Here is a 27,904-nt window from a genome sequence, read left to right as displayed (position 1 = left end):
AAGACTGGGAAACACCATGAGAAATGGACCAGGCCTAGGAGACGATTGAAAAAGCAAGTATAAAGTGGGAAATCAGAAAGGGAGTAAGCTATCCTAGCACGGAGGTTTAGGATGGAGTAATTACTGCACAGCATTGTGCTATAGGCTAATTAATTAGATCCTGGTCTCTCTGTGGTTATTTGGGTATAAAGCTGGTTAAGGAGTGACCACTGATTTTACTAAAATAATTAAATATTAAATATTAATATTCTTTCAACAAAAGACTTAAAGCATTATAGAAACAGATCCTAAATTAATGTTAAACTTCCCCAATACTCTTCACATTTAGAAACAGACAAATACATGATTGATCTAAAAGCAAGGGTTAAATAGAGGTGGGATATATTCCTCAACTAGCATCACAGCACATCTTAATTTAGGACTCACATAAGAAAGTAAACTGTCTTTATAATCTCTTAATTTTGGAAGCTGTTTGCCCACACTCCCTACTTAATTAATAATTTTATTCCTTCCCAAGTCTCTGCTGGGGTTGAAGACTAGATAGTTATAGCTTCACAGCTTTGTGTGAAAATGTTTTAAGGTCTAGAAAGATGCTTTTTTACGTTTATAAATACAAGCTATGATAGAGAATAACTTAGGTACAAAACTTTAGACTCACCTAGATAGGACAGATAGTATTTTCTTCACGGTTGCCAAATATAAATGAGGTAAACATTTTGAATATAACTTTTACATATGGCTTTCCCAGTTGTGTCATAACTGTTCTTACTATATATAGTTTACTATAGATAAATGAGGCCCATATACATTTAAAAGAAAAAAGAAAAAAGAAAGAAAGAAAGTAGAGACCTTACCTGCCATGCCGGAACAGAGGTTGAATTGGACATGACTGTCTTTTGCAGTTCCTCCAGTACAGCATCTGGGAGGGGCTTTTGAGACTCCAGGAGTGATTTACACTGAACTTGTCTCAATAGTAAGACAACAGCTGGCTGGTCAGGGTTACTCTTCAAATTCTAAAAATTAAACCCAAATAGAAACATATCAAACAGGCTCTAAGCTGAATAAGTAGAGGACAATTAACATGTGTTCCGTGCTAAAAGATTTCCCCCTTAATTTAAACTTCTTTTTGTGGCTATAGAAAAAACAGGTACACAGGTTAAATAATCAAAAGGCTATGTGGACTGGGACCACTAGCCTGGGGTCTTTCATATAAGTAACAGGCTTGTTAGTATTTGAGTCACGTAGTTTAGACCTAATGTGCCCTGTTGAGTTGGTTTACTCTCAGTTGTTATACTAAAATACTAAGGTTCTGAACATAAAACTGACCCAAGAAGTATAAAAAGTAAAGGCGATCACTATCTCAGTAGAAGTCTGTGATCAAGATAACGTTTGTGAGAGTGAGTTCCAGGGACAGCCAGGCCTACACACAGAAACCCTGGCTCAAACACACAAACACACACACACACACACACACACACACACACACACACACACGCGCGCGCGCACACACACACACACAGGGACAGCCAGGCCTACACACAGAAACCCTGGCTCAAACACACACACACACACACACACACACACACACATAGGGACAGCTAGGCCTACACACAGAGACCCTGGCTCAAACAAACAAACAAACAAACAAACATAACAAAACAAAAAGGAAAGAAACAGAAAAAAAGATAACATTTGTATTTATTTATAGAGTATAGCACCATAACTCAATACCTATATTAAGATCAAATCAGAATAATTAGAATTTCATCTCAAACTTCCAACTCTTCTGTAGTCAAAATGCTTCTTACTGCATCTCTCTTCAGAGAATATATATCTATTTTTTCTCATTAGATCATAGTCTAACATATATCTAAAGTGTATTTGAAGGCTTACTTCTAGGAGAAACTGAAACAATAAAATGAACAGGAAAGGCTCATAAAGCATTCCTCATTCTAGTAAAGAAGAAATTACAACTGCTAATTTATGCTTAGTCAACATCCACAATATAATTAATACAGGGTCCTGGATTTAGAGTAGATAGAATTCTTTACATGGAAGAAAAACGTATTATTCTGTTTTTCAAAGAACTTAAGGACAAAGGGGATCATAAAGGACCATATTTATCTCTCTGTAAAATTTGTTTCTCTCCTAAAGATCATTTCTAAGAGAACAACACACTCTCTCTGGTATTTATGAAACATAAGCCTCTCGAGAAAAAGCCATGTTTAAAACCCTCTCCTTTTCAGTGGGTCTATGAAGTTGATTTACCGATTGAATAAATATTTACTGAGTCCCTACTGTGTGGCAGCAAAGATGCTAAGAAGCTGCAAGCAGAGAGCCGCTATGGTAGCCTATGGTGTCCAACAAGTGGCTCCAGGTACCAGTCAGCAATCTCCAGTCACTCTGTTGCTTCAGAACTTGGAAAAGGGAAAGACGCTTGGAACACAGTATTCTAAGGGGAGCAACCAGAAGCCAAAGGAATGGCACCCTAAACAAAATGGAAGGTCTACTGAGAGTCCAGGAGGCGGGCTGGGAAGACGGTTCAGTGGTTAACAGAGCATATAGATCTTGCAGAGAACTAGAATTCAATTCCCAGCACCAATATAATGTGGCTCACAACTGCCTATAATTCCATCACCTCTGTGACCTCCCCATACACAGGTGTGCACACAAACAAACAAACAAACAAACAGAGAAACAAACAGCAATATGGCTTTTGACAAAATAAATGATGGGGCGAATAGCAGTAGCACAGTATTAGCAACCCACTTGTTGCTGCTGCAAGCTTCTGGGCAAACACTTAACCTTCTCCAAATATGAATTTCTCACTTGTAAAGAGGCTGACAATCATAAACATGAACATCACAATTGTTGTAAAGCCGGGAACAACAATGCTACACGGAAGGAGGACTTGCTGTGAGTCACCACTGGGTCCCACTTGTTCTCACCATCACCGGCATACACTCATCAGGTCCTACGCTGCCCACTTTTAGTTAGGCAAAACTGGGCAAACCCCACCGTGTTCTCCTACAACAGTACCTTTGTGCACAGAGATTCAGCTTCAGAGACTCTTCCTGTGTCAACTAGACCAGTGACGGCTTGTGAGAAAGACCACTTTTCAAGTGACTGGTTGTAACTTTGTAAAATGTCTTTGTCCTTAACTGTAAAACAACAAAAACAAACAAACAAACAAACAAAGAGATCAATGTTACTATCTTCTGCTATATATGATGTGCGCTCAAGGGGAGGACTATTGGCTAACAAATCACAGCTACACTTTACGCACTTTTTCTTTGGGTCAGGCTCTATATAGCTCAGGCTGACGTCAGACTCGCATCTCTGGACTTTTTACCATAGGAAAACACCCCACAGCTAGTACCTGGCCACCAGAACACCATGACTTACAATAAATACTTCTGATTGATAGTCTAAATATATATCCTGAATAAAACAATGAAAAACAACAAACAATTTCTACACTGTAACTGAAGTAAAATTAGCTGCGTCTACTCTGAAGCATTCCAACTTACCTACTGGTGGAGACACCACAGCAGAGGAAAACACACGCCCACCATTAGCAAAGCTGTCTCCTTCCTGCCCCTATGCAGTCACCTCTCTCTACAGCTCACCCAAAGCCCTAATCCTCTGTTCCTGGGAAACGCCGAATCATTCCATGTGAATGGCATCTTTAACTGCAGGCATTTTCAAATTCCTGGAATAACTGCACCGGACTGTGATGTGCTCTTTCTTGGGCTGTTGTCCTCATGCATGCTAGAGCTGACACTGCTCAACCCTTTTCTGTCATTGGAATGTCTTTGGTTTTCTACTGAGACAAAGGCGGCTACATAGAAGATACTCAAAAGCATTTCATCTCTTTGATTTTTGAACAAAATTTTTATAGAACTGGTATTATTTCTTCCTTAAACGTCTGGCAGAATTCATCAGTGATGTCATTTGGTCTTAAGAGTTTTGTTTGTAAGGTCTCAGTCTGGGTATCCTTAGTAAACACATAGCTATTGAATTTATTTCTGCCTAAGCAAACTTTGTGTCTTTTCGAATTTTGATATTTTTCTCTGAGTTGTCAATTTTCAGGGCATGAAGTTGCTGCTAAAATATTAGGAACATGTTGATAGCTGTACTGACTTACTTTCATTCAAATGCTGGTATCCTATTTTCCTTTTCCTGAATCATACAGCTACATATTTATTAATTATATTGTTTTTGTCCTAAAAACACATTTTTTATTTTATTGATTTTTCTCTGTTTTATCTAACAGATTTCTATTTTATCTTTATCATTTCTTTCTTCATCTTACCTTGGGCTTATTTTTCTTTTTTAGATTCCTAAGACAGAAGTTTACATCATTAAGTTGAGAGAAGCCTTTCTCCTTTCCCAGTGTAACCACTTAATATTATAAATTTCCTCTAAACTGTGCTTTAGTCATATTTTATAGTTTTGACATACTGTGCAGACGTTAGCTCACTTAAAAGTATTTCTTAATTTTCTTTTAGACTTCTTATTTGGTCTGGGTTATTTGGAAGTATGCTGTTTAGTTTACAAATATTTAATAATTTCCCAGTTAATAGTCTAATAGTTTATTGACAAAAGATGGGGAACTTAATTAGCCTTCCACCAAAGGCTTCCTATGTAGGAGACATAGTAGCCAGTTCAAGGCTGCTGTAGTAGCCTATCCTGCCCAAGTGAGGGCGAAGGACAGACTGACAAGACAGTGATGCTCATACCCAGTCACAGGCTCACTGAGATGTAAACTACCCACTCACACACAGGACCTCGAAATGCATCCCATACCCCACCTTACCAGCACACTACCAAGGCTTATATCAGCTATGCTAACCATGACAAATCTATAAAGAAGAAAGAGATTCAAGTGAAAAAGATACATTTTGTAAGACAGAGCCAACATCAGGACCAGAGTCAGCACTGCACGGATGGTGGGATATGGTACATATGCTAGAATTACTAGAATTAAACAGCTCTGGTTAATATGGTAAAGTTTCTGTTAATTAAACGGACAACCTACAAGAGCTGAACAAACTAAACTCTGAAAAAGCCAGAAGCAACAAGACATAGAAACCCAAAACACTAACAGAACAGTGTTCATGACTGGCTTGTTGACAGAATTTCTGAACTTCGGGTAGCTCAACTGAACTCATTCAAACAGTAAAGCAAAAAGAAAAAATACTGTAAGTAATAGAATAGAATTTTTAACAACTATGGGACAACTACAAAATATCTAAATAAATCTAATGGGAATTCCAGGAGAAGCAAGAGAAGGGAACATATTTAGAGCCATGATGACTAAGATTTTCCCCAAATTAACGTTGGACACAACCACCAGTCAAGCAGCTCAGAGAACACTGAGAAAGATGAGCACCTGACAAAAACAAAGTCTCCAAACTATATCCAGCTATGTACCTTTAAACCATAGGAAATCAATGATAAGGCAAAACTCCACCAAGAAGTCAGAGGGGGAAAGAGAGATAAGACCACATCCAACTGCTCTTCAGAAACTATAGAAGAAAATAGAATTAAACATTTAAAGTTTTAACAAAGGAGAGAGGGATTAGAATTCTGTACACTGAAAAATATATCCTTTAAAAAAGAAAATACAGCTACAGATTAATTAATTGTATTGCTCTTCTCATAAAAATACATTTTTCTCAAACAAAAAATTCAATGACTACGTTGCCAGTGGCCCTACTTTGCAAGAATGTAAAGTGAAAAATCTTTTAGAGATGAAGTTATAAAAGTCATTTATCAAAACTCAGAATTGCATAAAGAATATTGAAAAATATGTATTCTTTTTTTTTAAAGATTTATTTATTATACATACAGTGTTCTGCCTACATGTATACCTGCAGGCCAGAAGAAAGCATCAGATCACATTCTAGATGGTTGCGAGCCACCATGTGGTTGCTGAGAACTGAACTCAGGACCTCGGGAGGAGCAGTCGTTGCCCTTAACCTCTGAGCCATCTCTCCAGCCCCCTAGAATTTGTATTCTTAATTGATTTACTAACACGTAACAGCTGACTCAAAAATGTTAGCAACAATGTCATTCAATCCTGTCTAGGAAAATGAAATACATACTAGAGTTGTATGTGTTCTTGATTTAATCACTGGTACAATCTGAATTAAATCATGTATACAAATGCTTTTTATGAGTTACTTGAAATGAGAATGTTGTAGGACACTTTCTGGAAAAAGCTCTGCCACACCAGTGAGAGTAGAACAGAGGAGGTGTGAGGGAAGCCAGGACAGCTCCTGAAAGGCTTCAATCCTGCATTCAGTTTATCTACCCATTTTATCCTCTAAAGCACAAGGTCGGTGGGCAAGCAAGATTTTACAGACGTGTACTTCGCAGCCAGCAGGTTGTTAAGGGCAACAACCCAATGTTCCAGCTATTTCTCCAGGTCATTCTATTTTAGTTAGCAATTTAAGCCATGCTTGGCAAATAGGCAGTGCAAACAGTGCTTTAAGCAAATCACTGAATCAATCAATGAACTGGTATCTATTTTCTACCTAATTCTACTTCAGAATGGAGAATGGGAAGGCAGGGCAGAGGGAATATGAGGAGGAATAACTAACCCTGAAGGCTTTGAAAAGCCATATGGAAACCTACTGCTCTAGAGGATCCCTAAAGTAAAAGACATTTAAACGGAGTTACCATATGGTGGGGAAGAGAACACCCCAACCAGACATCAGATGCTACTAAGCAAAACCTCCAGTACCAGGAAGGGGTTACATTTTATTGAGTCATTTACCAAAAGGGTCCCCTAGGCCAATCCTTTAAATATTATAGGGTGCCAATACTACTGGTTATCCTCTACAAAATGACAGCAAGGCCCTTTTACTGAAGACACTGATCACCTATGTTATCAAACATGGAGAAATGGAGCTATTATACAACAGGAATCCTTATCTCTACTGGCTGGCATACATAGTGCTGGAAAGTACTATTTACACTACCAGAGGAGAAAAGTAACCATCAGTGTCACCCAGCTACCAACCCTGTGGCCCACAACAGCAACCTGCCTATACGATATACAGATGCAATAGTAGCACTTATGTTACAGGAGTCACTAACCACTTTTAAAAAAATAGATTTAAGGCCCACTCCATGAATGGAATCCACACCTGACACTGTCAATGAGGTCAAAACCTCAGACTAGTTATATCATGAGTCCTAGGGGAAAATGTACTACTATTATTCAGCTAAATTCCCAAGAAAACAAATTGACTCCTAATGACTTATCACTAAATCCATATAATAGTGTGCATCATTAACCCGTATCAGAGAAGCTTCTTCTGGCAGTAGATAGCACTTAACACAGAGACCCTGCAAATGGACAATGTGTAGACAGTAAGAGACCTCAGCTCTTAATGAAATGCCCTTATCAAACTCTTACCCTCAAGGCTCAGGGATCGCTGCAGAAGGGGACACAATTCTAAGAGCCAGAGGTAGTGAATGGCACCAAAGAAAAGTGTCTTCCAGACACAACTTATCTGATGCAAATATGACATCACAGAGACTTGACAGCACGCATAAGACCTATACAAATTACGAATCACAGCACAGATAAGGGAAGTAGGCACAAAGCCCCGCCCCTAACCAAAAAGCTATTTGCAACTGATTCCTGCTGGGAGAGCAATTTCCACCTGGGGAGTGACACTGGGTATGTCAACCACAGTCCTGGGTAGGCCTCATGCTCAGGAGTAGTTGACAAGGTAAAATAGATTCCATGGTTTTTTGTTTTGCTTTTTGTTGTTGTAGATGTTGTTGCTATGGCTTGGTGTTTTTGTCTTTTTGGATTTTGTTCTCTTGTTTTTTGGTTGGTTTGTTTTGTTTTGTGAGAGAGAAAGAGCATGAACCTGAAAGAACGTGAAGTTGGTGGGTAGGTAAGTAGGCAAGATCTGGGAGGACTTGCGGGGGGAGAAAATGAATAGGATTAAAACATATCGTATGCAATTTAAAAAATTTAATGTACCTATGTAAAAATAAAACTTACATGAAGCTGAAACAGCAGACAACAATGCCAAGTACAAATCCACTCTCTTTGGCTGAGTGTTGCTGAGCAAAGCCAGTTTATCATCAGCATGGCAGGCTGCCATCAGCGCAGCCCAGACAGCAGGGTCATCTAGACAAGAAATATAGTTACAAAGCTTGTTCATACCAATGTGCTGCTGCAAATCTGTCGTAAGTAAAAGTTTATGTCTTTACCGGTAAAAAGTAATTATATCGTTAAAAAAAAAAAATCCACTTCCTTGAAGGAAATCTAACTTGTTTCCCAAAACCTAACTGGTATATTTGACCTTCAAGATTTGTACATTTTCTGAACATCTCAGAGAAGAACTCGCTAAATTCCTGTCCCATGGCTGGCTGGCTTGGTTGGCTCATCAGTTCCTAAAGCACTGTGCTATTATGAAGAGTGCAGTTTCATTCACTTTCACTGGACACAGAGGACAAGTTTCAAGCAGACACTCATCTTTATCACTCTGTTCCTGTTTCAAAGGCTTACTTTAAGGATAATCAAGTGAGAACATTTTGGTTTTGGGCTCTTAAGAAAAGTAAGACTCAAAGGAAGAGCTCAATATTGAATATACTGTCTAACAGAAAAGCATGGGAGACATCCCATAATGCTGAGTGAATGTTGCATCTGTGATTATGTATTCCCTGAGAGGGACAACTGTTTGATACTATAGTTCATATTTAAGAAAAACTGTAAAACTTTGCTTTGTACACTCCTTCATAGTATGACCTTGTAGTGCTCTAACATTTTCCAGTAGTAACAAGGGAAACACACTGGGGAACAATATGCCTATAAAGTCAACAGAAAAGACATGGTACAGTCTGCTGGAATTAACTAGCTGAGGTGAACCTTTTTAAAAAATAACTTTTTAAAAAGATTTGTTTGTTTGTTTATGCATATGAATGCTCTGTTTTCATGTACATGAGAAGAGAAAGTCAGACTCCATTATAGATGGCTGTGAGACACCATATGGTCGCTGGGAATTGAACTCAGGACCTCTGGAGGAGCAGCCAGTGCTCTTAATCGCCAAGTTATCTCTCCAACCCTGGGTAACACTTTACATTCCTAGCATTACCATACTAGTTAACATAACGGCATTTAGAACCGTCCTGAAAACACTCCCCTGGGTGTAGGATCTATCCTGACTGTGACAGAGCCATTGTGTAGGTTACGGCACCAGTCCAGCAGAAAGCGACAGAGCGAGCTGAGCAGCCACTTCCTGACGTGAATGCAGTCCACCCTGATGGATTGCCTGGACTCTCAAACCATGACCCAAAACAAACCCTCAGTCCTTGGCTTGTTTTTGTCAGGTATTTGTCATAGAAACAAGAAAAGTAACACACTATACAAAACATATCCCAATGTTAACCACACACAAAAACACTATATTAAGTAATTTAGTAGGTATAGATAAACGTCACTAAACTAGACTGATGGAAAATTGAAATAAAATAGCCTGAAAGCATGTCATTTGGATTTTCAGTAACAGATAACAAAGTCTCTCTGAGAAAACATTCTCATCCGTCTGTTTAAACAGTTGGTATATTGTAATTATCAAAAGTCTAATTCAGATAATCGAGTAATATACAAAACTTTAAAATACAGTCTTAAAATTTCTTAAATCTTGAAAACACAAACCTTGTTCTCTCAACCCACAAATGCAAAATGGGTGAGACCGAGATTAATGAACCAGATCGTGATATGCTCACCTGGAGAAAGCAGGGCCGCCTTCTGGATGGTCTTTAGAGCACTGTTCTTCCCACTTTCTGCTGCACTGCTTCCCACGGCCAGCTGGTTCACTGCAGTGTACAGTAACGCCTTCTATACAGGAAGACAGAGAGGTGTGCTCATCAACTCTTTCCACGGTTCCCTCTTGTCAAAACTAAAGGGCCTGTATTTAACATGATATATTCTGACTTATTAATACTATTTAACCAGTTAAATATTTTCTTTGCATGAGAGCAAAAACTAACCTTTCCGTGATTGGAATCCAGAATATGAGCCACACTGCCAGCTACAGCACCGCCCTATAACAAAACAGATTATTTAGACAAATGCAAAGGTTTCCATGAAACAGTAAGACTAATAAAATCTTTCCTGCAAATCATTTGAGAAGTTCAGCTTTCAGAAACTTTGCAAATTGTAAATTCTGTACATATCAACATAGCTTTAAGAATCTGTCTACTCTGATCATTTCACTTTTGCTACTAAAACACTGAAAGTTTAAAAGTAAAATGATTTTACAGGGGCACCAAGTAAATGTATGTACTGCCTAACAATATAAAAATGGGGAAAGAAAGAACAGCAGAAAGGGAGAGTGAAGAAGGAAAAGCGAAGGATATCAAACACAAATTAGCATAGCTTATTCTTGGAAAATACCTGCCAATCAGATGAACTGATAATAAAAATCAGATAGAAAGATAGACAGACATAGATAGAGCTAGCTAGATAGATGGTTTTGTGGTGAATGAACATAAACAAATGATTGCAAAAGTGTATGTGCGGGCTAGTTTTATGTAAACCTGACACAAGCTAAAGTAATCTGGGGGGAGGGACCCTCAATTGAGAAAATGTCGTAAGATCAGGCTGTAGGTAAACCTGTGGAACAGTATCTTAATTAGTTATTGATTGGCGAGGGCTCAGGCAGCCTATTGTGGGTGGTCCCATCCTTGGGCTGGCGGTCTTGGGTTGTGTAAGAAAGCAGGCTGTGCAGGCCACAAGGAGCAAGGCAGTAAATAACACCCCTCCATGGACTCAGCTCCTGCCTCCACGTCTCTGCCCTGTGTGAGTACCTGTCCTGACTTCCTTCAATGATTGAAAACAAAGAAAGATAACAGGATTCTTAAGACCTCCATAGTCCCTAATACTAAATGTCCATGTACCATGAAGCTTCTTACTGTCAATAATTAAAAAAAAAAAAAAAGCAGCATCAAAGTTTTGAGGTCAATTTGAAATGTAAAAATTAAAATTTCAATTATTGAACATTTTACCTAAAAAGAAAGTGAACGATAAGAAAGATTTTGTACACATGGTGGTTAATGCCTATAATCCTAGCACTCAGAATGCTGAGGCAGAAGGATTGCCCTGGGTTCAAGGCCAGTTTAGGCTATACAGTGAGTTCTAGGCCAGCTCAGGTCATATGAGATTGTCTCAAAAGTAACAACAGCAAACACAATAGCTTTCATCACATGTATTTCACACTTTGCATTTTATATCAAATGTGTATCAGCAATGATTTCAACACTGTACTCCAAATACAGAATGCTAAAATAAATGTACGTCAATATAAAACAAATGTGGATTAAGAGAAAGGCAATGTAGCAGACAGAGTAAGGGGACTCCAGGGTGCCATTAAAATCCATCACCACCTAACCTCAATGCCTCAAGTTTCCCTCTCTAGAAAGCAGACAGTGAGTACCGGAACTTTACAGTACTGTTCATAAAACTCCATCCCCAAGTGTAGCAGAAGAGCTCAGGCACAGAGTCCTTCACTGTGTCCAACAGCTGACAGCCTTTGAGCCAACGCAGCTACTGGGAGACAGCGGCTTGAGCCCTGCTGAGTGTAAGCTGCATCTACACCACTAGGTGGTGCCAACAAACAGCGTGTTAACGTTTGAAAAGCACTGGCATGAACTTTTTTTTTTTTTTTAAGGCCTGGCAGGAAGGGGAAGCAGGCCATCCGGGTTAGACCTGCTAGGCTGTGACCATATGAAGGGGGAGGAGGTGCCCTTCTGCCACAGGCCTTGGGGAGGAAGATAGGGTGAAGGAGGGAGGGAGGGGGAGCAGGAAGATATAAGAGAGGGGATTACAGTTGGGATGTGATCTGAATAAATTATCTAAATAAAAATTTAAACAAAACAAAACATATTCCTAAAAGTACAGAATAGCTGACATGATATTAAGGATTTATCAGGCCCAAACTGAAAGTTAAGAGAGCAGAATCTAGAGACACAAATCAGACTCCAGCCTTCAGCCATACCGCCCTGACATATCCAGTCTTGGCTGATCTCAGAAGCTAAGCGGGGCTGGGCCTCCGTGGATAGGAGACAGATTAGAGTCGAGAGATCATTTATGCCATGTGTAGATCCCACCAGAGGGACAAGCCCAGAACTCATACAAGGAGAGGATACACCCCAGGATATGCTGAACCTCTCAAGGACGACTTGAAACGCAGGCACAGAACAGCCTGGTTAACACTGGGCCCCAACTATAAATGCGGCTGCTAACACATCTTACAGAACCAAGTGAAAATTCTTCCACATGGAGGGCTATTTTAATCCTGAGGTTCAAATTATATCTACAAATAAAGATATAGTCAGCCAAATTGTGAGGTTCAAATTATGTCTACAAGTAAAGATAAAGTCAGTCAAATAAATAAAGCCACCTTGTGTGAAGATCAGTAGGAACAATGGACAAAAGACTACAAAGACTTTAAATGTCAGAATTATTACTAAATAAGACTTAAAACAAATTAACTGTTGCTATTGTTCGCCAACCACTTAAGTGAAAAAGAAAAGAAACATTACTGGCAGAAACTAATAAAATATAGATACCTGCAAAGTATGGCTAAAATACAGTATGTAATTCCTTATAAAACATCAATAACTTCATGCTTATATGGAGATTTTTAGATATTCGCAGTATTTGTATTATTATCATTAGACAATTTTTTAATAAAATTATTTTTTGGAATTTAAAAAATGCAATCCCTAATGCTTATTTGTTATATGTTATGCATGTTACTTATTCATATTGAGATAATCTGTATATTTTCACAATGTAAGGGTCCTCCTACTTTGCAATGCCTATAATATTCAGAACGGTTTGTAAGTACACAGAGGGTACTCAGTCTAGCATTTGTACAAATAAGAATTGATTAAATGATGACGTTCTCTTCACTGAACTTATTATTTTCTAAGAAAAATGCTAAATTTAAAAATTATACTTAAGGGGCTGGAGAGATGGCTCAGTGGTTAAGAGCGCCGCCTGCTCTTCCAGAGGTCCTGAGTTCAATTCCCAGCAACCACATGATAGCTCACAACCATCTATAATGTAATCTGATACCCTCTTCTGCAGATAAAGTGCTCATATGCAATAAATAAATAAATTCTTTTAAAAAATTATACTTAAGGTGGGTTTGGTGGGTGATGCCTCTAATCCCAACACTCAAAAGGCAAAGGCAGGCAGATTCTGTAAGTCTGGATGCAGCCTGGTCTACATATAAAATTCCAGGCCAACCAGTGCTACACAATGAGGCATTCTCTTTCTGTCTCTCTGTCTGTCTGTCTTTCTGTCTGTCTGTCTGTCTGTCTGTCTCTCTCTCTCTCTGCATATATATTTAAATATATATGTATAAACATGCATGCACATATATATTTAACTCAGCACAAGCAGAATTTTAACATTACTCACCTTTGCATTTTGTTGAGTGTACTGAGCAACAACTCGAGACAGCAAAGACCAGAGAGCGGGGTCAGCAGGGTTACTAGAAAGAACATCAAAAACGCTCACCTTCAAGATGGGAGTTACTTCAACCACAAAAAGCTCAGTAAATATTTTAAGTTTAAAATCTTTTAGACATCCAAGCAAGTTCATATTAACTGCCCAAATGTCATGGTCACAAAATTATGAGACAAAAAGTTAAGGAAGTGCCACATGTGTATGTTCCAACGAACAAAGAAACCTAAAGGCACAGGATGCACTGTATTATACAGGAGGCGGATGAGATGCTAAGAGAAAATTCTTTTTTAATTTAGCCAGAAAGATGGGGCTCAGTGGGCTAAGGCACACAATCCTGACCTGAGGCTGTGATTCGCAACCTTCCTAATGCTGGGACCCCTTTTAATACAGTGACACATGTTGCTTCCCTTGCTACTTCATGGCTGTGATTTTGCTACCATTATGAATCATAAGGTAAATTTTGTTGAAGACAGAGGTTTGCCAGAAGGGTCGCAGTCCATAGGTTGCGAACCACTTGTCTACGGGAAGACATGACCACATGGGAACCATGTGGGTGAAGAAGGAAGTGACTCCTATAAATTGTCCTCCTGCCATTACATACAAGTGCGACTTGTGTGTACCTCACTCACCCACGCAAAAATAAATGTAATAAAAATTTAATGTACCTAATCAACAAAGGTTATTAACAAGAATAAATGTTGAAAGAAAAAGAAATGAAAGCTACAACATATGAAAATAAAGGTGCCGGGCGTGGTGGCGCACGCCTTTAATCCCAGCACTCGGGAGGCAGAGGCAGGCGGATCACTGTGAGTTTGAGCCCAGCCTGGTCTACAAAGCGAGTCCAGGACAGCCAAGGCTACACAGAGAAACCCTGTCTCGAAAAACAAAAAACAAAAAAAAACCAAAAAAATAAAATAAAGGTAACTACTGTTAAATGATCTCTTTTTTTTTTTTATTTTCAAGACAGGGTTTCTCTGTGTAGCCTTGCTCTCCTGGACTCACTCATGAGACCAGGCTGGCCTCGAACTTACAGATAGGTATTGAATGAACTGACAATATTACAGACTCAGGAGTTACAGACTTTTGTATCAAAATAAGCGGAGCATCACCTGAATAGAGGAAAATTTCATCAATTGATCAAACGTCTGGTTTCCAAAAAAGAGATCCATATTTCATTCTATAGTCATAATAAGGCCCAGAAGTTGAACATAATCACATCACACTCATTGGTACCCCAAATCGGGGCTCACCTGTGGACAGCCTTCGACACCTGTCTCTGCACGGCCACACTGCGGCCCTGGACTGCGGAAGTGGCTGACGTGAGAAGGCACCTGTGACAATCGTTCCTTTGTTTCTTGTGCTTCAGTAATTCATTAAGTGCCGCTTTGGACAGGGTAGCGTCCTGCACTGCCAAGCCGAGAGCGCACAGTGCCTGAAGGCTTTCTGTGGTTGGTTCCTTTAAAATAGAGCTATAAATAAATATTTAGTAGTATGTTAGTCATTAGTACAAAGGCCTAATATCTGTTAAGAGGTTTTACTTAATACAAAAACTTATTTACTTAAAGATTTGTCAAAATAAGCCAATCTTGTGCTTTTTTTTAACATTTAAAAATAATTATCTGACTAGAGTAAAAATTTAACAATGGCCTTTCATAGCAGAAATTGACAAAACTCATTTTAAGTCATTATGTCTAAGTTTTAGAAACATATATAAATTGGCCTCTTTGAGTCTCAGTCTTCTTTTTTTTAATTTACTCATATTACATCTCAGTTGTTAGCCCATCCTATTCCTCCCTCCCTCCCGCTTCCCCCCTACTCCTCTCCCCAATGTCTGTGACTGAGGGGGACCTCCTCCCCCTATATTGAGTCTTAGTCTTAGGTAAATATTGAGAATAATTTTAGTAAAACGTTTAGTGTTAATAAAGTCCTATTTTATTAAGGGAAGGTCAGAAGATGGCAGCTTAGAGGCACCAGCATTCTCCTTTGTCTCCCAGAAATGAACTAAGGGAGAGGCCGCTGCTTCCCAGCGGGGTGGGGGCTGGGGGGGATGACCCATGCTGCGGGAGAGCACTGTGGGCCCACAGTAGTGGCATGGACCACAAACACCAGAGCCACCAGGCTACAGTACGCCAAGGGCCTGGTGCATGGCTGATAGCGGGAGGCTCTCCCTACCAGAGGAGCTACAGCTGAGAACTGAGCAAGTCCCCAGGTCTCCTCAGCATGAACTTGACCTTGTACGCTTATTGTCTAAGAAGAAAGGAGACCCAGGGCCCAGGAGGACTGGCCCTGGAGAACGGGTTCTCAGGCCTTCCCAGAAAGTCAGGCAGGGCTGTAACTGGAAGCCATTTCCAGAAGGTCTTATCATTTCCCTTACTGCTTAAAGGGTCAGAAGCCATTTTTGTATCTGCAGGACCCAGGGGCCTCTTCTCATCACGGCACATCAAAGACAGTGCAGGTCAGGGAAGAGATCTCCAGTGTGGCAGAAGGTCCTCCCTTGGGGTTGCGGGGTAGTTATGGAGGCCATGTTTTCCTTGTCACAGTAACTGAGGAGTGCTTCTAATGTGCAGTGGCAGGACTATAAGTGTCCTGCAGTGGGGAGGGGCCCTACCTCACCAAGTATCGTACAGTAAGCGCTGTCTCGGGCTCTTATCTTGCCTTGTTCTGAAGCCAGAAGTATCTAAGTTCTAGGAATTGTTAAAGACTTGCTTAAGGGAACTTAACTTGAAGGAGGAGGGAGGGAGGGAGGAGGGAGGGAGGGAGGGAGAGAGCATTGGGAAAGCCTCTCTGAGGATCTCAGCAACCAAACACCAAGTCAGTTTATAGCTCCTTTTCTTGAAGGTTTAATGGTCCACGTGATCGCTTACTCGCAGTATTGGACAGCTACAAAGCTATGAATTCAGCCATGATATTCAACTCTACCCGTGACTGCCAACTTAGAACAAGGTAGGGCCAATTCCTTCCGTTTACTTAAAAGTTCCTAAACCATTTAGAGCCTTATTTTACATTGTTCGAATATCACAAATGTTTTAAGATCTGATCTAGAGGTGTTCTGTCAGCCATACATACCATTTGAAAAGCAATGACTTGGCTGCATCCAGTTTTCCTTGTTTGTATTCAGTTATTGCCAGAGCTGTCAAGATATGAGCTTTGTCTTGCTCTGATTTAACCACAGTCAAGGCTCTCTCGTAGGCTAGTATCCAGAAGAAAGCAAACAAAATGTACAAGCAATTCTAATGAACAAAATATGACATTTTCTCCATCCTACTCACATTTTTCAACAAAGATCTGACTAAAATTCAATCTTCCTTGCTCTCTTGTTTTCAAGCACACAGGATAAAGCCTACCATGGTTTAGTTATTCCACGGTGGCTCTGAGGGTACCTTTGCGTTTGTTAGGTGACAGTCCCACCTTCTGCCTGCAGAATATACTGTGAGAGCTGAGTCGCCTTAGGTGGAAAAGGAGACTTGGAGCTACTCATGTGCGATCTCATTCCCAGCGCAGAGCACCACCTGCGCCAAGCACATAGTATTAAGTGCACTGTACACCTAGTGGTGGAGCTCACATGTATCAGAATGTCCTCAGTTAAAATTTTTGGAGAGCACAGTGAGTCCAGGACAGCCAAGGCTACACAGAGAAACCCTGTCTCGAAAAACAAACAAACAAACAAACAAAAATTTGGGGGGAGATAAAAATATATTACTAACAAAGGGTGAAGCTTGCACTTATCAAAAAATTTCATTTAAGCAGTACAGAGCGCCTTAGTCTCCCCAAATGTACAACGGATATCAGCTCAAGTTGTTTATAAGGATTATTCCTCATCATAGCATACTGATGAGATAACACATAAGCAAGGCCTATTAAGGCTCCCGACTCCTAGTCAGAATGTAGTAGACATGGTAACCCCAGGGCTGGAGAAACGGCTTAGCAGTTAAGAACACTGGCTGCTCTTCCAGATAATGAGGGTTCGATTCCCAGCACCCACAGAGTCGTGCACAATCATCTATAACTCCCAGAACATTCAACACCCTTTTCTGGCCTCCAGGGACATCAGGCACACAACTGTGAACTGACAGATATGCATTAAAGGTTTTAATTTTAATGAATTAGTTAAGTACTGTAAAAGCTTCAAGCGCTGTGATGACTTACCTTTGTTGCTCTCTTTATACAGTCCCTTCATAAACAATGCCAACGCAAAACCGATGATGTCTTCCAGTTCCTCAAGGGGCGTTAACTTAAAGGCCTGGATGGCTTCGTCATAGTCACCAGTGGAACTAGGAAGTAAGCACAACTTACTTTTAAGATAAAAAAAAAATTACTTCTGGTTTTACAAAAGTATACAGACATATTCACTCAGCTACTATTAATGACTTATTTACATGTCCTTTTTAATGGTAATTTAGCAAATAAAATCTAGTAGTGCTCAAGTTCTTGAAAAGATTTGAAATAGAAGGCACACCATAAGTAGAGTACACTGGAATAATTTAACTTTGTATTTTCTTCTCTTAAGTTGTATGTGAAAATGAGTTGCTCTGCTAATCTCAAATTACTCTCGTAAGCTCCTTGTTGTTTTTGTTGTTGTTGTTTTCTTTTCGTTTGGTTTTTTGTTTTTCTTAACAAACTTTACTTAAACCCTATGTTACAAGAATAATTTCGGGTGGGCTTTTATTTTTAAAAAGTCCTAATTATTTAAGCTTATTAAGCTTACTGTGTTAGTTAAATATTATCCTAAGAATATGAATCTATCTCCCTCAGTCACAGACATAGGGGAGGGGAGTAGAGGGGGAAGTGGGAGGGAGGGAGGAATGGGAGGATATAAGGGATGGGCTAACAATTGAGATGTAATATGAATAAATTAATAAAAATATTTTTAAAAAGAATATGAATCTAGACTCTCCAGTAAATTATAAATATTTAGTGAACAGTAAAAACCTAGCCTTCTTGAAAACTATTGATCCATACCCATTCTTTTGATGGCATATAGACACAATAAAATTCCATATGGAACATTTTATTGTTTTGTGTTTCAATACATAGCGAGAAAAACTAACATGCATTAGGGATCATAATAGCATAACAGCTGGCTGCTTATCTTCCACAAAGCCACACAAGCTCAGAGGCCAACACCTAAAGATATCTTTAATTTGTGCATTTGTGTGTCTGCCTGTGGTGGGTCTATGTCACATACATGTGAGGAGGACATCAGATCACCAGAAGCTAGAGTTACAGACAGTTGCTAGCTACCTCCTGTGGGTGCTAGGACCCAAACCCAGGACCTCTGGAGAACAGCAAGCACTCTGAATGGCTGAGCCATCACCTCAGCCCCAACTGTTAGCTAAATCTGTATTTCTGAGACTCTTGTTTCTGGTACTTATCCCTATAATCTAAAATTCTTTTATAAATGTTATAGAAATGCTTTTATTTTTATAAAAGCATTTTAATCTTTAAAGCTATAAGTAGAATTTAAAAACACAAGGAATCTTTGCTTCTACTATTAGTTTTATAAAGATGAAAAATAAAAATTAAACTCTAATTTTAAAAGAAGGCTATCCTTTGATGTAGGTGGATTATTTATAAATATGTTCATATATATATAGTTTTTTTAATGAAAACTGTTCATCCCCCTCCATCCGAAGACTTAGATTTTAGCTCCACTGTCCAGAATTTCTTAGTACTGTATCAAAGGAGCTCCTAGACCATCATATTCATTCCCAATTTAAATATATAGCCAGTAAGAATAAATCCAACTCCACGACAAGTTAAGTACGCTAGAGAAAACGACAGCCTTGCTGCCAAACGTGCCTCATCCAGGGCATAAACATCGGCTCCACCTTCACTCCTCACAAGCTGGTCTACTCCAGCAAGGTTGACTGTGTTCTGGAGCCTGGAATCATGCATCCTGGTGCCCTGGACACTAGTCTTCCCACCTGTAGCACCCGATTCTCGCTGAGAAATAGATGCACAGAATTAAGGAGGAAAAACAGCCTTACCATAACAGCCTGCCCCAGTGCCTCACTGTAACATTGTAAGTGTGCTGGTCTTCGGCAGGATCTAACAGCGCAGTTGCCCTTTAAAAGAAAGGATAAGGCGTTTTAAATTTTCTATGTGCAACATTTTGTTTTACTCAGTCCTCCTCAGCCAAACCCATGGATTTATGTTCTTTCCTTCCAATTCTACTAATTCTTTACTGCGCTTTATGGCAGCTTGTTTATATTTCAGTAAGTCGGTACCACAGAGGCACTTAGGTATATTTAAATCTTAGGTTGTCAGTAAAAAATAATCTTGTTCTTTTTTCATAACTAAAGTCATTTATTATTGCTTGTGAGCTATAAATATTCTAAAGTTTGTAATATAAACATAGGCAATGACCATACAGAAGACACTCTTGAAAATACTTATGCAGGAAGACAGAAAATTGAATGCTGTCATGTGCTCTCAGGCTGTCCAACAGAAACACCAAAAGACAGTGAGCTAAGGGAAAGGATGTGTGGTCCCTCTAGGCTTAGAATACATTTATCAAGAGCTAAAGCCAACATTTCTCCTCCCATTATGTTCTCTATAGGCAAGGAGGGAAATACTCTAAGAGCTGAGCTTTAAATATATATATATATATATATATATATATATATATATATATATATATATATATAGTTTCTTTCCTTTCTCTTTAAAGAGGATCTACTAGGAGAAAGAGGCAAGAAAGGCTTTTAATCTACTTGATGCTGCATGAAAAACAATTTTCTCAGGAAGCATAAAAATGCCACAGAGATTAAAACTATGCTTCTGGTTGAATTTATCCACTATTTGTGTTTTAGGCCTCAAACATTATAACACATAATATAGTTGCCATGGTCAGTAAAAAAGAAGCAGTACATATCCAAGTGACTGTGGCATCAGAGGGTGCATGTCTACAGTAACAAGAGCACACTCAAAAAGGTAGCAAACACCTTAGGCTGTCTAGTTTTATGTGTTAACTGTAATATTCTATATTTTATTTGCTCTAAATTTACTGACGCTGTAAGAAAATATTTGTGGGACTTTTTTGTTTTGTTTTGTTTTGTTTATAAACCTTCCTCCATGACCTGGAAAGATAACTCCATTGTATATCCTCCAGTACCATCTAGTGATCGTTCCTTTGAACTACATGGGAATCCACAAATGGACGTCTTTAAGTATTGGGGACACTTCATGACACCTTCTTCTGAATATTTACTTAGATGGAAGCAGTGGTCTATCTTAAAGCGAGGCAATAGCTCTTTTCACCTTATTTAGTCATTGTTCGGGAGATCAACAGTTATTTTTCATGCTCACATACCACTATCTTACAGAGAACAAACTAGTTCTTTCATTTCCTACCAGTCTCCAGGATGGTCATTCACTCTAGTACACCAGGGCTCTGTGTGTTAAATATGGAAAGCCACTTCTGCTTGGGAGTACTTGCTCTTACTCTATCTAAAATGCATCTTCCCATATTCTCTGACCTAAAGCCTACTCTAATTCTTCCTTAGCCAGTATTAGTAACTGGATATTAGCTTATTGAGGGCCTCCCTTAGAGGAGGTCCATGAGAACAGGGCCTCCATCTGCTTTAATTCTCATGCCAAGGACACGGCTTGGCACACAGTATCCAACAAACATTTATTGACAGGAATGAATATGAATCAGGCAAATACTCATGTTCTTGTTTCTTATCTTAGTAAGAGACATATATTTTTCTAAAGTGGAATCTATGAGCTTTTGTCTTGTGCCTTTCTCTGATCCCAATGGAACCCAAAATACAGCTGAAAAATTGAAACTGTATCTGTTCACCGTCTACAAGGTAATACAGTAAGAACCAGGGTAAGAGCCAAAAATCGCATTACTTCTCATGTCACAAGACTAAACATAAAAGAATACTGGCAACACATGACTGATGTCCGGAAAGCATGCCTACCTGTGGTATGCCTCGGCCGCTTCCCTCTTCAACTGTAGATGCTCGTTTAAATAACCCAACATTGAGAAAGCTGGAGCATAATTCTGAATTCTTTCTGAAAATTCACAAATATCTTTAATATCTGTATGCTGACTATATTCACAAAAATAACAGTTAAATTCTCTTTTAGTTTCAGTATCTCAAAATAAGAAGATTACCTACTGAGATTGGTGGTATTCTTAATAATGGCATAATTTATCTTGAATAAACTAGAGATCATAATTCTTCTAAATCACTGAATAATATTGAAGAGTTATATGTGGTTTCTAGTCATATTTTATACTTTAAGCATGTTTTCTTTAAGTCCCTGGAACACACAGCTCTAACTGGGGTGTCTCCATGAAATCTCTCGCTTCAGGGCTCAGGGAACCCCTCAGAAGAGGGGACAGAGGACACCAGGAGAACAAGGTCCTGTGAACCAACTGAGCAAGGCTCATATGAACTCACAGGGACTGAAGCAGCCAGCACTGGGTCTAAATGGGTCTGCACCAAGTCCTCTGCATGTGTAGTAATACAGTGTGGTGTAGTGTGGTGTGGTGGGGTGGGGTGTGGTGGGGTGGGGTGGGGTGGGGTGGGGTGGGGTATAGTATAGCTATTAGCTTAGTACTATTATGGGATTCCAAAGCCTGTGAGCGAGTGGGCCTCCAACTCTCATGCCTCCTCTTGGGACTCTTTTCCTTCTGTTGGGTTGCTTTGTCCAGTCTCAATGTGATACTTTGTGTTTTATCTTAATATATTTTATTATCATGCTTAGTTAAAAAAACATGTTTTTTTAAAAGTAAAGTTTAAATTGTAACTCATTAAAACTAGTTCTGGCATAAAGAAATTAAGGTTTTTGCAAATTTTTTTATTAGTTCTTACAGAATTTCATACATTTTTTGGCTATTTATTATTATTTATTATTAAATTTAGTAACAATTTTCTTTTGGTGGTTCTATTCCAAATTATATGTTCTAAAACGTAATGCAGTACTTACACCAGGAACAGAAAAATGGATCTGAGCACTTTCAATACAGTTTTTTCCAATTTTAATGTTGAAAGTGCATTATATATCAACTTTGGCAAAGAAAAGTTTACCTTACCTAGTTTATTTAAAGCTAGTATTAAAGAGCAGGCTTTCATATCTCCTGTGTTGTTTAACAAAAGTACAAGGCAAATATGAATCTTATGTGATGGGTGGGTTTCTAACATCAGAGTATTTTAAGGTGAAAATCATGGTCAAACTCATTCTCTAAATCCCTAAGGTTACACCACTCACATGAGCTCAGTAGGACAGGCAGGGAGAAATACCCTCATCAGCATCTCTCTTCTTCCTGTTTCTACTATGTTAGCATTTCTGGCCAAGCACACAGCATTTGCATGAGTCTATGAAAATGGTCCCACCATTTAAAAACCAGGCACATTTGTTAGAAAATGCTGTGTTCATCATTTAGCTTATCTGCATTTCATTCAGAGATTTACCTCCTTATGTAAATCCTTTAAGTTACTAATAAAGTAAGGAAACTTATGAATAAGATTTCTGCATAGACACTGCCTCATCTCTGGGGACTTATCAGTGTCCTTCGTGTCAGCATACTGCAATAGACGACAACACCCAAAGTGCTGATGTCAGTAAAGTAAATACTGTCTTCACAAGTCGTCCCGCTAACTGCATAAGTGAACTGACTCATCAGCACTCAGGTGGAAGCCTTCTCTCTCCTGCTGTTTACTTCACGTTATTCCATGGCTGCTTCCTGTTGTGACTACTCTTGCCAGCTGCTCCACTCATGTCACTGACATCCTAAGTGGCAGGCATTTTCCCTTTGATGTCACAAGTAAGAGCCCTGAAATTCAGTTCTATAGTACGTCCAAGGACTCCGTAATAATACTAAGTAGTGAAGTGGGATAAAAAGCTCAGGGTCATTTTATTTCAAAAGACAGGAAATTATTACCAGGGAAAGCTAATACACTTCACTGTTCTGCCAGTTTCTTAAATCTAGATGTATTTCCCCAGTATCTTATAGGATAATCTGGTGTTAACGGGAAGAGGTTAAAGTCATGGGGTGTGGGTTTAGCATCTCTTACACAGTATCTAACTCTCCTAACTATTACTGTACAACTTGGAACTTGAGATCTTCTCTCCCCAATAATGAAATATAAGTAAAGGAAAATAAAGTGTCTGGTCCCCAAACTGAAGTGGAAGAATACAGAGAAGTAACAGCAGCGGCAACTCAGAAGCATTAACCTTCAACACACGTCCATTAGTACAAGAAAATCTTGAATCACTAAGTAATAAAAGGAGTTTAGTAACTCTTCTAAAACCACTACTTTGATTTAAAAATTGTATTCCTTCCAAGTAACAAGAAAAAGCAATTTAACATCTGAAATAACACTAATATTTAATATGGGATGGGTAAATCTAAAAAATTAAATCATTACAGTTGTCTAATATTACACCAAATACCTACAGTGTATTGACACATGTCAGTAGTCTGACACTGCGCCCTATGTGATAGGTGTCTTACCTACAGTGTACTGACACATTTCAGTAGTCTGACACTGTGCCCTATGTGATAGGTGTCTTACCTACAGTGTATTGACACATTTCAGTAGTCTGACACTGTGCCATATGTGATAGGTGTCTTACCTACAGTGTATTGACACATTTCAGTAGTCTGACACTGTGCCATATGTGATAGGTGTCTTACCTACAGTGTATTGACACATGTCAGTAGTCTGACACTGTGCCCTATGTGATAGGTGTCTTACCTACAGTGTATTGACACATTTTAGTAGTCTGACACTGTGCCGTGTATGATAGGTGTCTTACCTACAGTGTATTGACACATGTCAGTAGTCTGACACTGTGCCCTATGTGATAGGTGTCTTACCTACAGTGTATTGACACATGTCAGTAGTCTGACACTGTGCCCTATGTGATAGGTGTCTTACCTACAGTGTATTGACACATTTCAGTAGTCTGACACTGTGCCGTGTGTGATAGGTGTCTTACCTACACTGTATTGACACATTTCAGTAGTCTGACACTGTGCCATATATGATAGGTGTCTTACCTACAGTGTATTGACACATGTCAGTAGTCTGACACTGTGCCGCATACAATAGGTGTCTTACCCACATATTTACACAGAACGCCCTGTGCTGCAGGGACTGCATTCATCTGGAGGATGTTGTACTGGTATAGCTCTGTTTCTCTGTTGCTTTTGTCTTGTAATGTTGTACAAACCCAATATGCATAACCCATTGCTCCTTCAGTCTTGAAAAAAACAAAAAACAAAGTGAACTGGTGTAAATAAGTATTTCAATAAAACTAAAACAAAACACTATACTTCAATAATAGGTAGTGTTATAACTTAGTCCTTTTTAAGTCCCTTTAACAAAGATGACATAAAAAAAACTGTTAACATCAATTTACAATCACTTCTCTAATCCTGCGTAGAAGAATCAAATACAATAGAGTAGAAAACAGCCTTGTCAGATGGGCTTGTTTTCCTCTTCTCAGACCATTCCCTCAGATTAAAACAAACTAATTCAATGTATGTACAGAGTCTAGACTATCAACTGAAGCCATTCGACACCTCATGTTCATTTTTTCTTATGGTCTCAGTGTCTTAATTCCATGTAATACATTTTAGTGTGGGACTGGAGTGAGGGCTCAGTGGTCCTCTCCCCTTAGCACCCACATGGCAGCTCCACTCCACTCCAAGGCCCTCTGCTGGCATCCATGGACATCAGGGGAAACACCCATGCACATAAAAGTAAACAAATAAATAATTTTAATCTCATTGTCATTTTTTTTTTCTCAGCTTGAACACTGAAGAAGGAAACCGGAAGTTCTAGGTAGAGACGGTTTATCTACTTCTAAGACAGAGTAGAAACAACATTATCATTTTATACCCTCTATGCCACTTTTTATTTTCTTTCTTTTTACTTGTTATTTCTGGTTTTGGTTTTTTGAGACAGAATTAATGCAGCGAAGGCTGACCTCACACTTGCTCTGTAGCTGAAGATAACCTTGAACTCTTGGTCCTCCTGCCTCCACCTGTCAAATTCACCCAGTCTATTCATTTTCTTAACGAGGATAATATTTTGCACATTAATGAACTGTCAAGAAGAGCACTCAGATTCTTACATGCATACTGAGCTCGGTAGTGTGCCTGAAGAGGTCCATGGTGTCGTAACTTCCAACTCTCTCTGCAATAAGAGCCTATTAAAAGGATTTAGAAGATTTTAATTAATGTAAAAGGAATAAAACTAATGGTAAAAAAAAAGGTTCTAGAAGAACCAGACAGTTACTAACCATGCTTCAAAGCTAAGCCCCACTTGCAGTTTTAACTAAGCCTGTGAGTAGAGTCCTGAAATAATTATTTTTAAAAGCAAAATATTTTCAAAATAGCAAACATTTTACATGGAGGTAACTATGATAATATTTACTACCCTGGAACAGTCTCATCATAAGATTGACATCAGGCAGAAATGCTCCCTGTCCAATAACTGACACAGAGGACAGCACAAATTTTGTCCTGCTCCCATGAGCCACTGCACCTAATGAGGACAAGAAGTTGCTGTGCTTGCTCTGCTTGCATTACCAGGTAACTTGAATTAGACTAAGATATAAATGCACAGTAAAACATGACTAATCGATGACCAGTGGTTTTCTGATACATGTGGTACTCCTATTGTTGCTAACACTTAGCAATTTATTACTATGCTTGACTAGAGAAGGCATCATCCAGTTGCCCCAATACTGGTTCTCAGGTAATACAACTAAAGCAAAAATAGTCAGTGACAGATCCAGACTAGTAACAATTAACCTGATCCTGTATGTCAGTATAAAAATCTAAACATGGTCAAAAAGAAAATACTCGTAAGTGCACAACCCAATATGAAGACTTTATAGAAAATTAGAAAGGAATAACCAAAATGATCTCTGTAAGTGTACAACATCTTTGCAAATACAAGTTTAATAAAAGTTCTATGTTTATTTTTCAGGCAAAGTCATAACCAGATTCATGACATTTAAGTCTAATCACTAGTAGCTTTGACACAATATTTAGGATGTGTGAGTTTAAATGTCTACATCTTTAGAGAATATAACAATAGCCACACCTCAAAGGATTGACAACAGATTAAAATATCGCATTTAAAGACCTAGGCATACAGTAAGTTTTCAAGTACCACATTAGCATCACTAATATGAGGTTATTTTATATTGGTAAGTTCAGTAGTAACTGTTGTGTGTCTTACTTGTCCAATCCAGCACAGTAAGTAAGATGGATCAAGGGACTGAGCCATTTTGAAAGCTTCATGAGCTTGCTAGGCAAGAAAGAAAAAGAAAAAAAATTACACCAAGCAATTTCATAAACTTCTATGGCTTAAAATGCATAAAGTAAGTCAAACTTGTCATGAATAAACATAAGTATAAAATTTCATTGTTTAAGGACAATTAGAATGCTGTGTTTTAGCTACAAAGTCTTAGAATAATGCTGTGTGCGACAGATTCCCCTACAGGTTAAGAGCTCTGGTCCCCCGCAAAATGATGTCTGTCTATATCTTTATCTCTGTCTCTACTGTCTCTATCATCTTCTCTATCATCTCTACCTCCATCTATCTCTATCTCTACCTCTAGGTGTCGAGCACCTAGTCTGCGAAACTTTCAAACAATCACATACCATGTGCTAACTACGTGTGAAAGAAATGATTAAGGCTGAACCTATCCCCTCTACTGAGAAAAAAAGAACTCACAACCAATAAAGCTGAAGGTATGAAGCTGCTACTGGACAAAGTAACAATACAATTCTACAATAGGTAGTCAAGAAAGACTGACTCTTAAACATACCTCTCTTGGACCATAAAGTCACATGCTTCCCACTCCCTGCTTTAAAAACAACAGCAGTAACAACACACGCACTCCATACTGCTTTCTGCTGTTTCAAGATAATACAGTGGTGTCACACAAAAAGGCTAATTTTCAGGAAGAAAAAAGCTCGTGGGCAACAGTTGTGCCCAGCTGTCCTGAGGCTCCACCTTATGGCCTTGCCCACACCAAGTGTGTGCGCTTTCCCAAGCTAGAGCTACATTATTCCACATATCTCAAAGTCCAATTTAAGTTTTTCTTTCAATTTACAATCTTCCAAAAGGTGAACATTTTTGCAGTAAGTGATTAATGTAGTCTCAAGAATATTATGGAAGGTTTTTGTTTGGGTGTTTTGTATTGTCGTCAAAGGATAGGATTTAGCACACCAACTAAAGTAAGAAATGGTTGAGATGCGGCATTACCCCTAGGGTTGTGAAGACTTCCACATATGGCCTATGAACATGGGCTAAATTAATTAAGATACTAAAAATTGCTAATTGTCTCTCTTTATTTAGTTTATACATGGTATACAAAGAACTTACCTTATATTTAGAGTTACCAAATTAATTA

The 27,904-nt window shown here is 38.9% G+C and overlaps 1 protein-coding gene across 4 annotated transcripts in view; it reads right to left on the bottom strand.

Annotated features, from left to right (window-relative positions):
* SKIC3 (SKI3 subunit of superkiller complex) overlaps window positions 1-27,904 on the bottom strand; it is a 93,275-nt gene that overhangs the window by 19,723 nt on the left and 45,648 nt on the right. For all 4 annotated transcript variants that reach the window (XM_084802016.1, XM_084802018.1, XM_084802017.1 and 1 more), the window contains 14 exons: window positions 26,725-26,793; window positions 25,610-25,684; window positions 24,592-24,733; window positions 21,439-21,532; window positions 19,498-19,575; window positions 17,657-17,781; window positions 16,577-16,700; window positions 14,761-14,979; window positions 13,463-13,535; window positions 10,024-10,077; window positions 9,760-9,871; window positions 8,030-8,158; window positions 3,040-3,161; window positions 855-1,013 (listed from right to left, as the gene is read on the bottom strand). In XM_084802016.1, the coding sequence (XP_084658142.1) occupies window positions 855-1,013; window positions 3,040-3,161; window positions 8,030-8,158; window positions 9,760-9,871; window positions 10,024-10,077; window positions 13,463-13,535; window positions 14,761-14,979; window positions 16,577-16,700; window positions 17,657-17,781; window positions 19,498-19,575; window positions 21,439-21,532; window positions 24,592-24,733; window positions 25,610-25,684; window positions 26,725-26,793 (1,575 nt within the window). The remainder of the gene's footprint in view (window positions 1-854; window positions 1,014-3,039; window positions 3,162-8,029; window positions 8,159-9,759; window positions 9,872-10,023; window positions 10,078-13,462; window positions 13,536-14,760; window positions 14,980-16,576; window positions 16,701-17,656; window positions 17,782-19,497; window positions 19,576-21,438; window positions 21,533-24,591; window positions 24,734-25,609; window positions 25,685-26,724; window positions 26,794-27,904) is intronic.

The sequence above is a fragment of the Acomys minous genome (genome assembly GCF_964271855.1).
Source record: "Acomys minous genome assembly, chromosome: 11".
NCBI classification, from domain to species: domain Eukaryota; kingdom Metazoa; phylum Chordata; class Mammalia; order Rodentia; family Muridae; genus Acomys; species Acomys minous.
The sequence above is the reverse complement of the archived record's forward strand: the minus strand, read 5'-3'. Positions and strand labels throughout refer to the sequence as shown.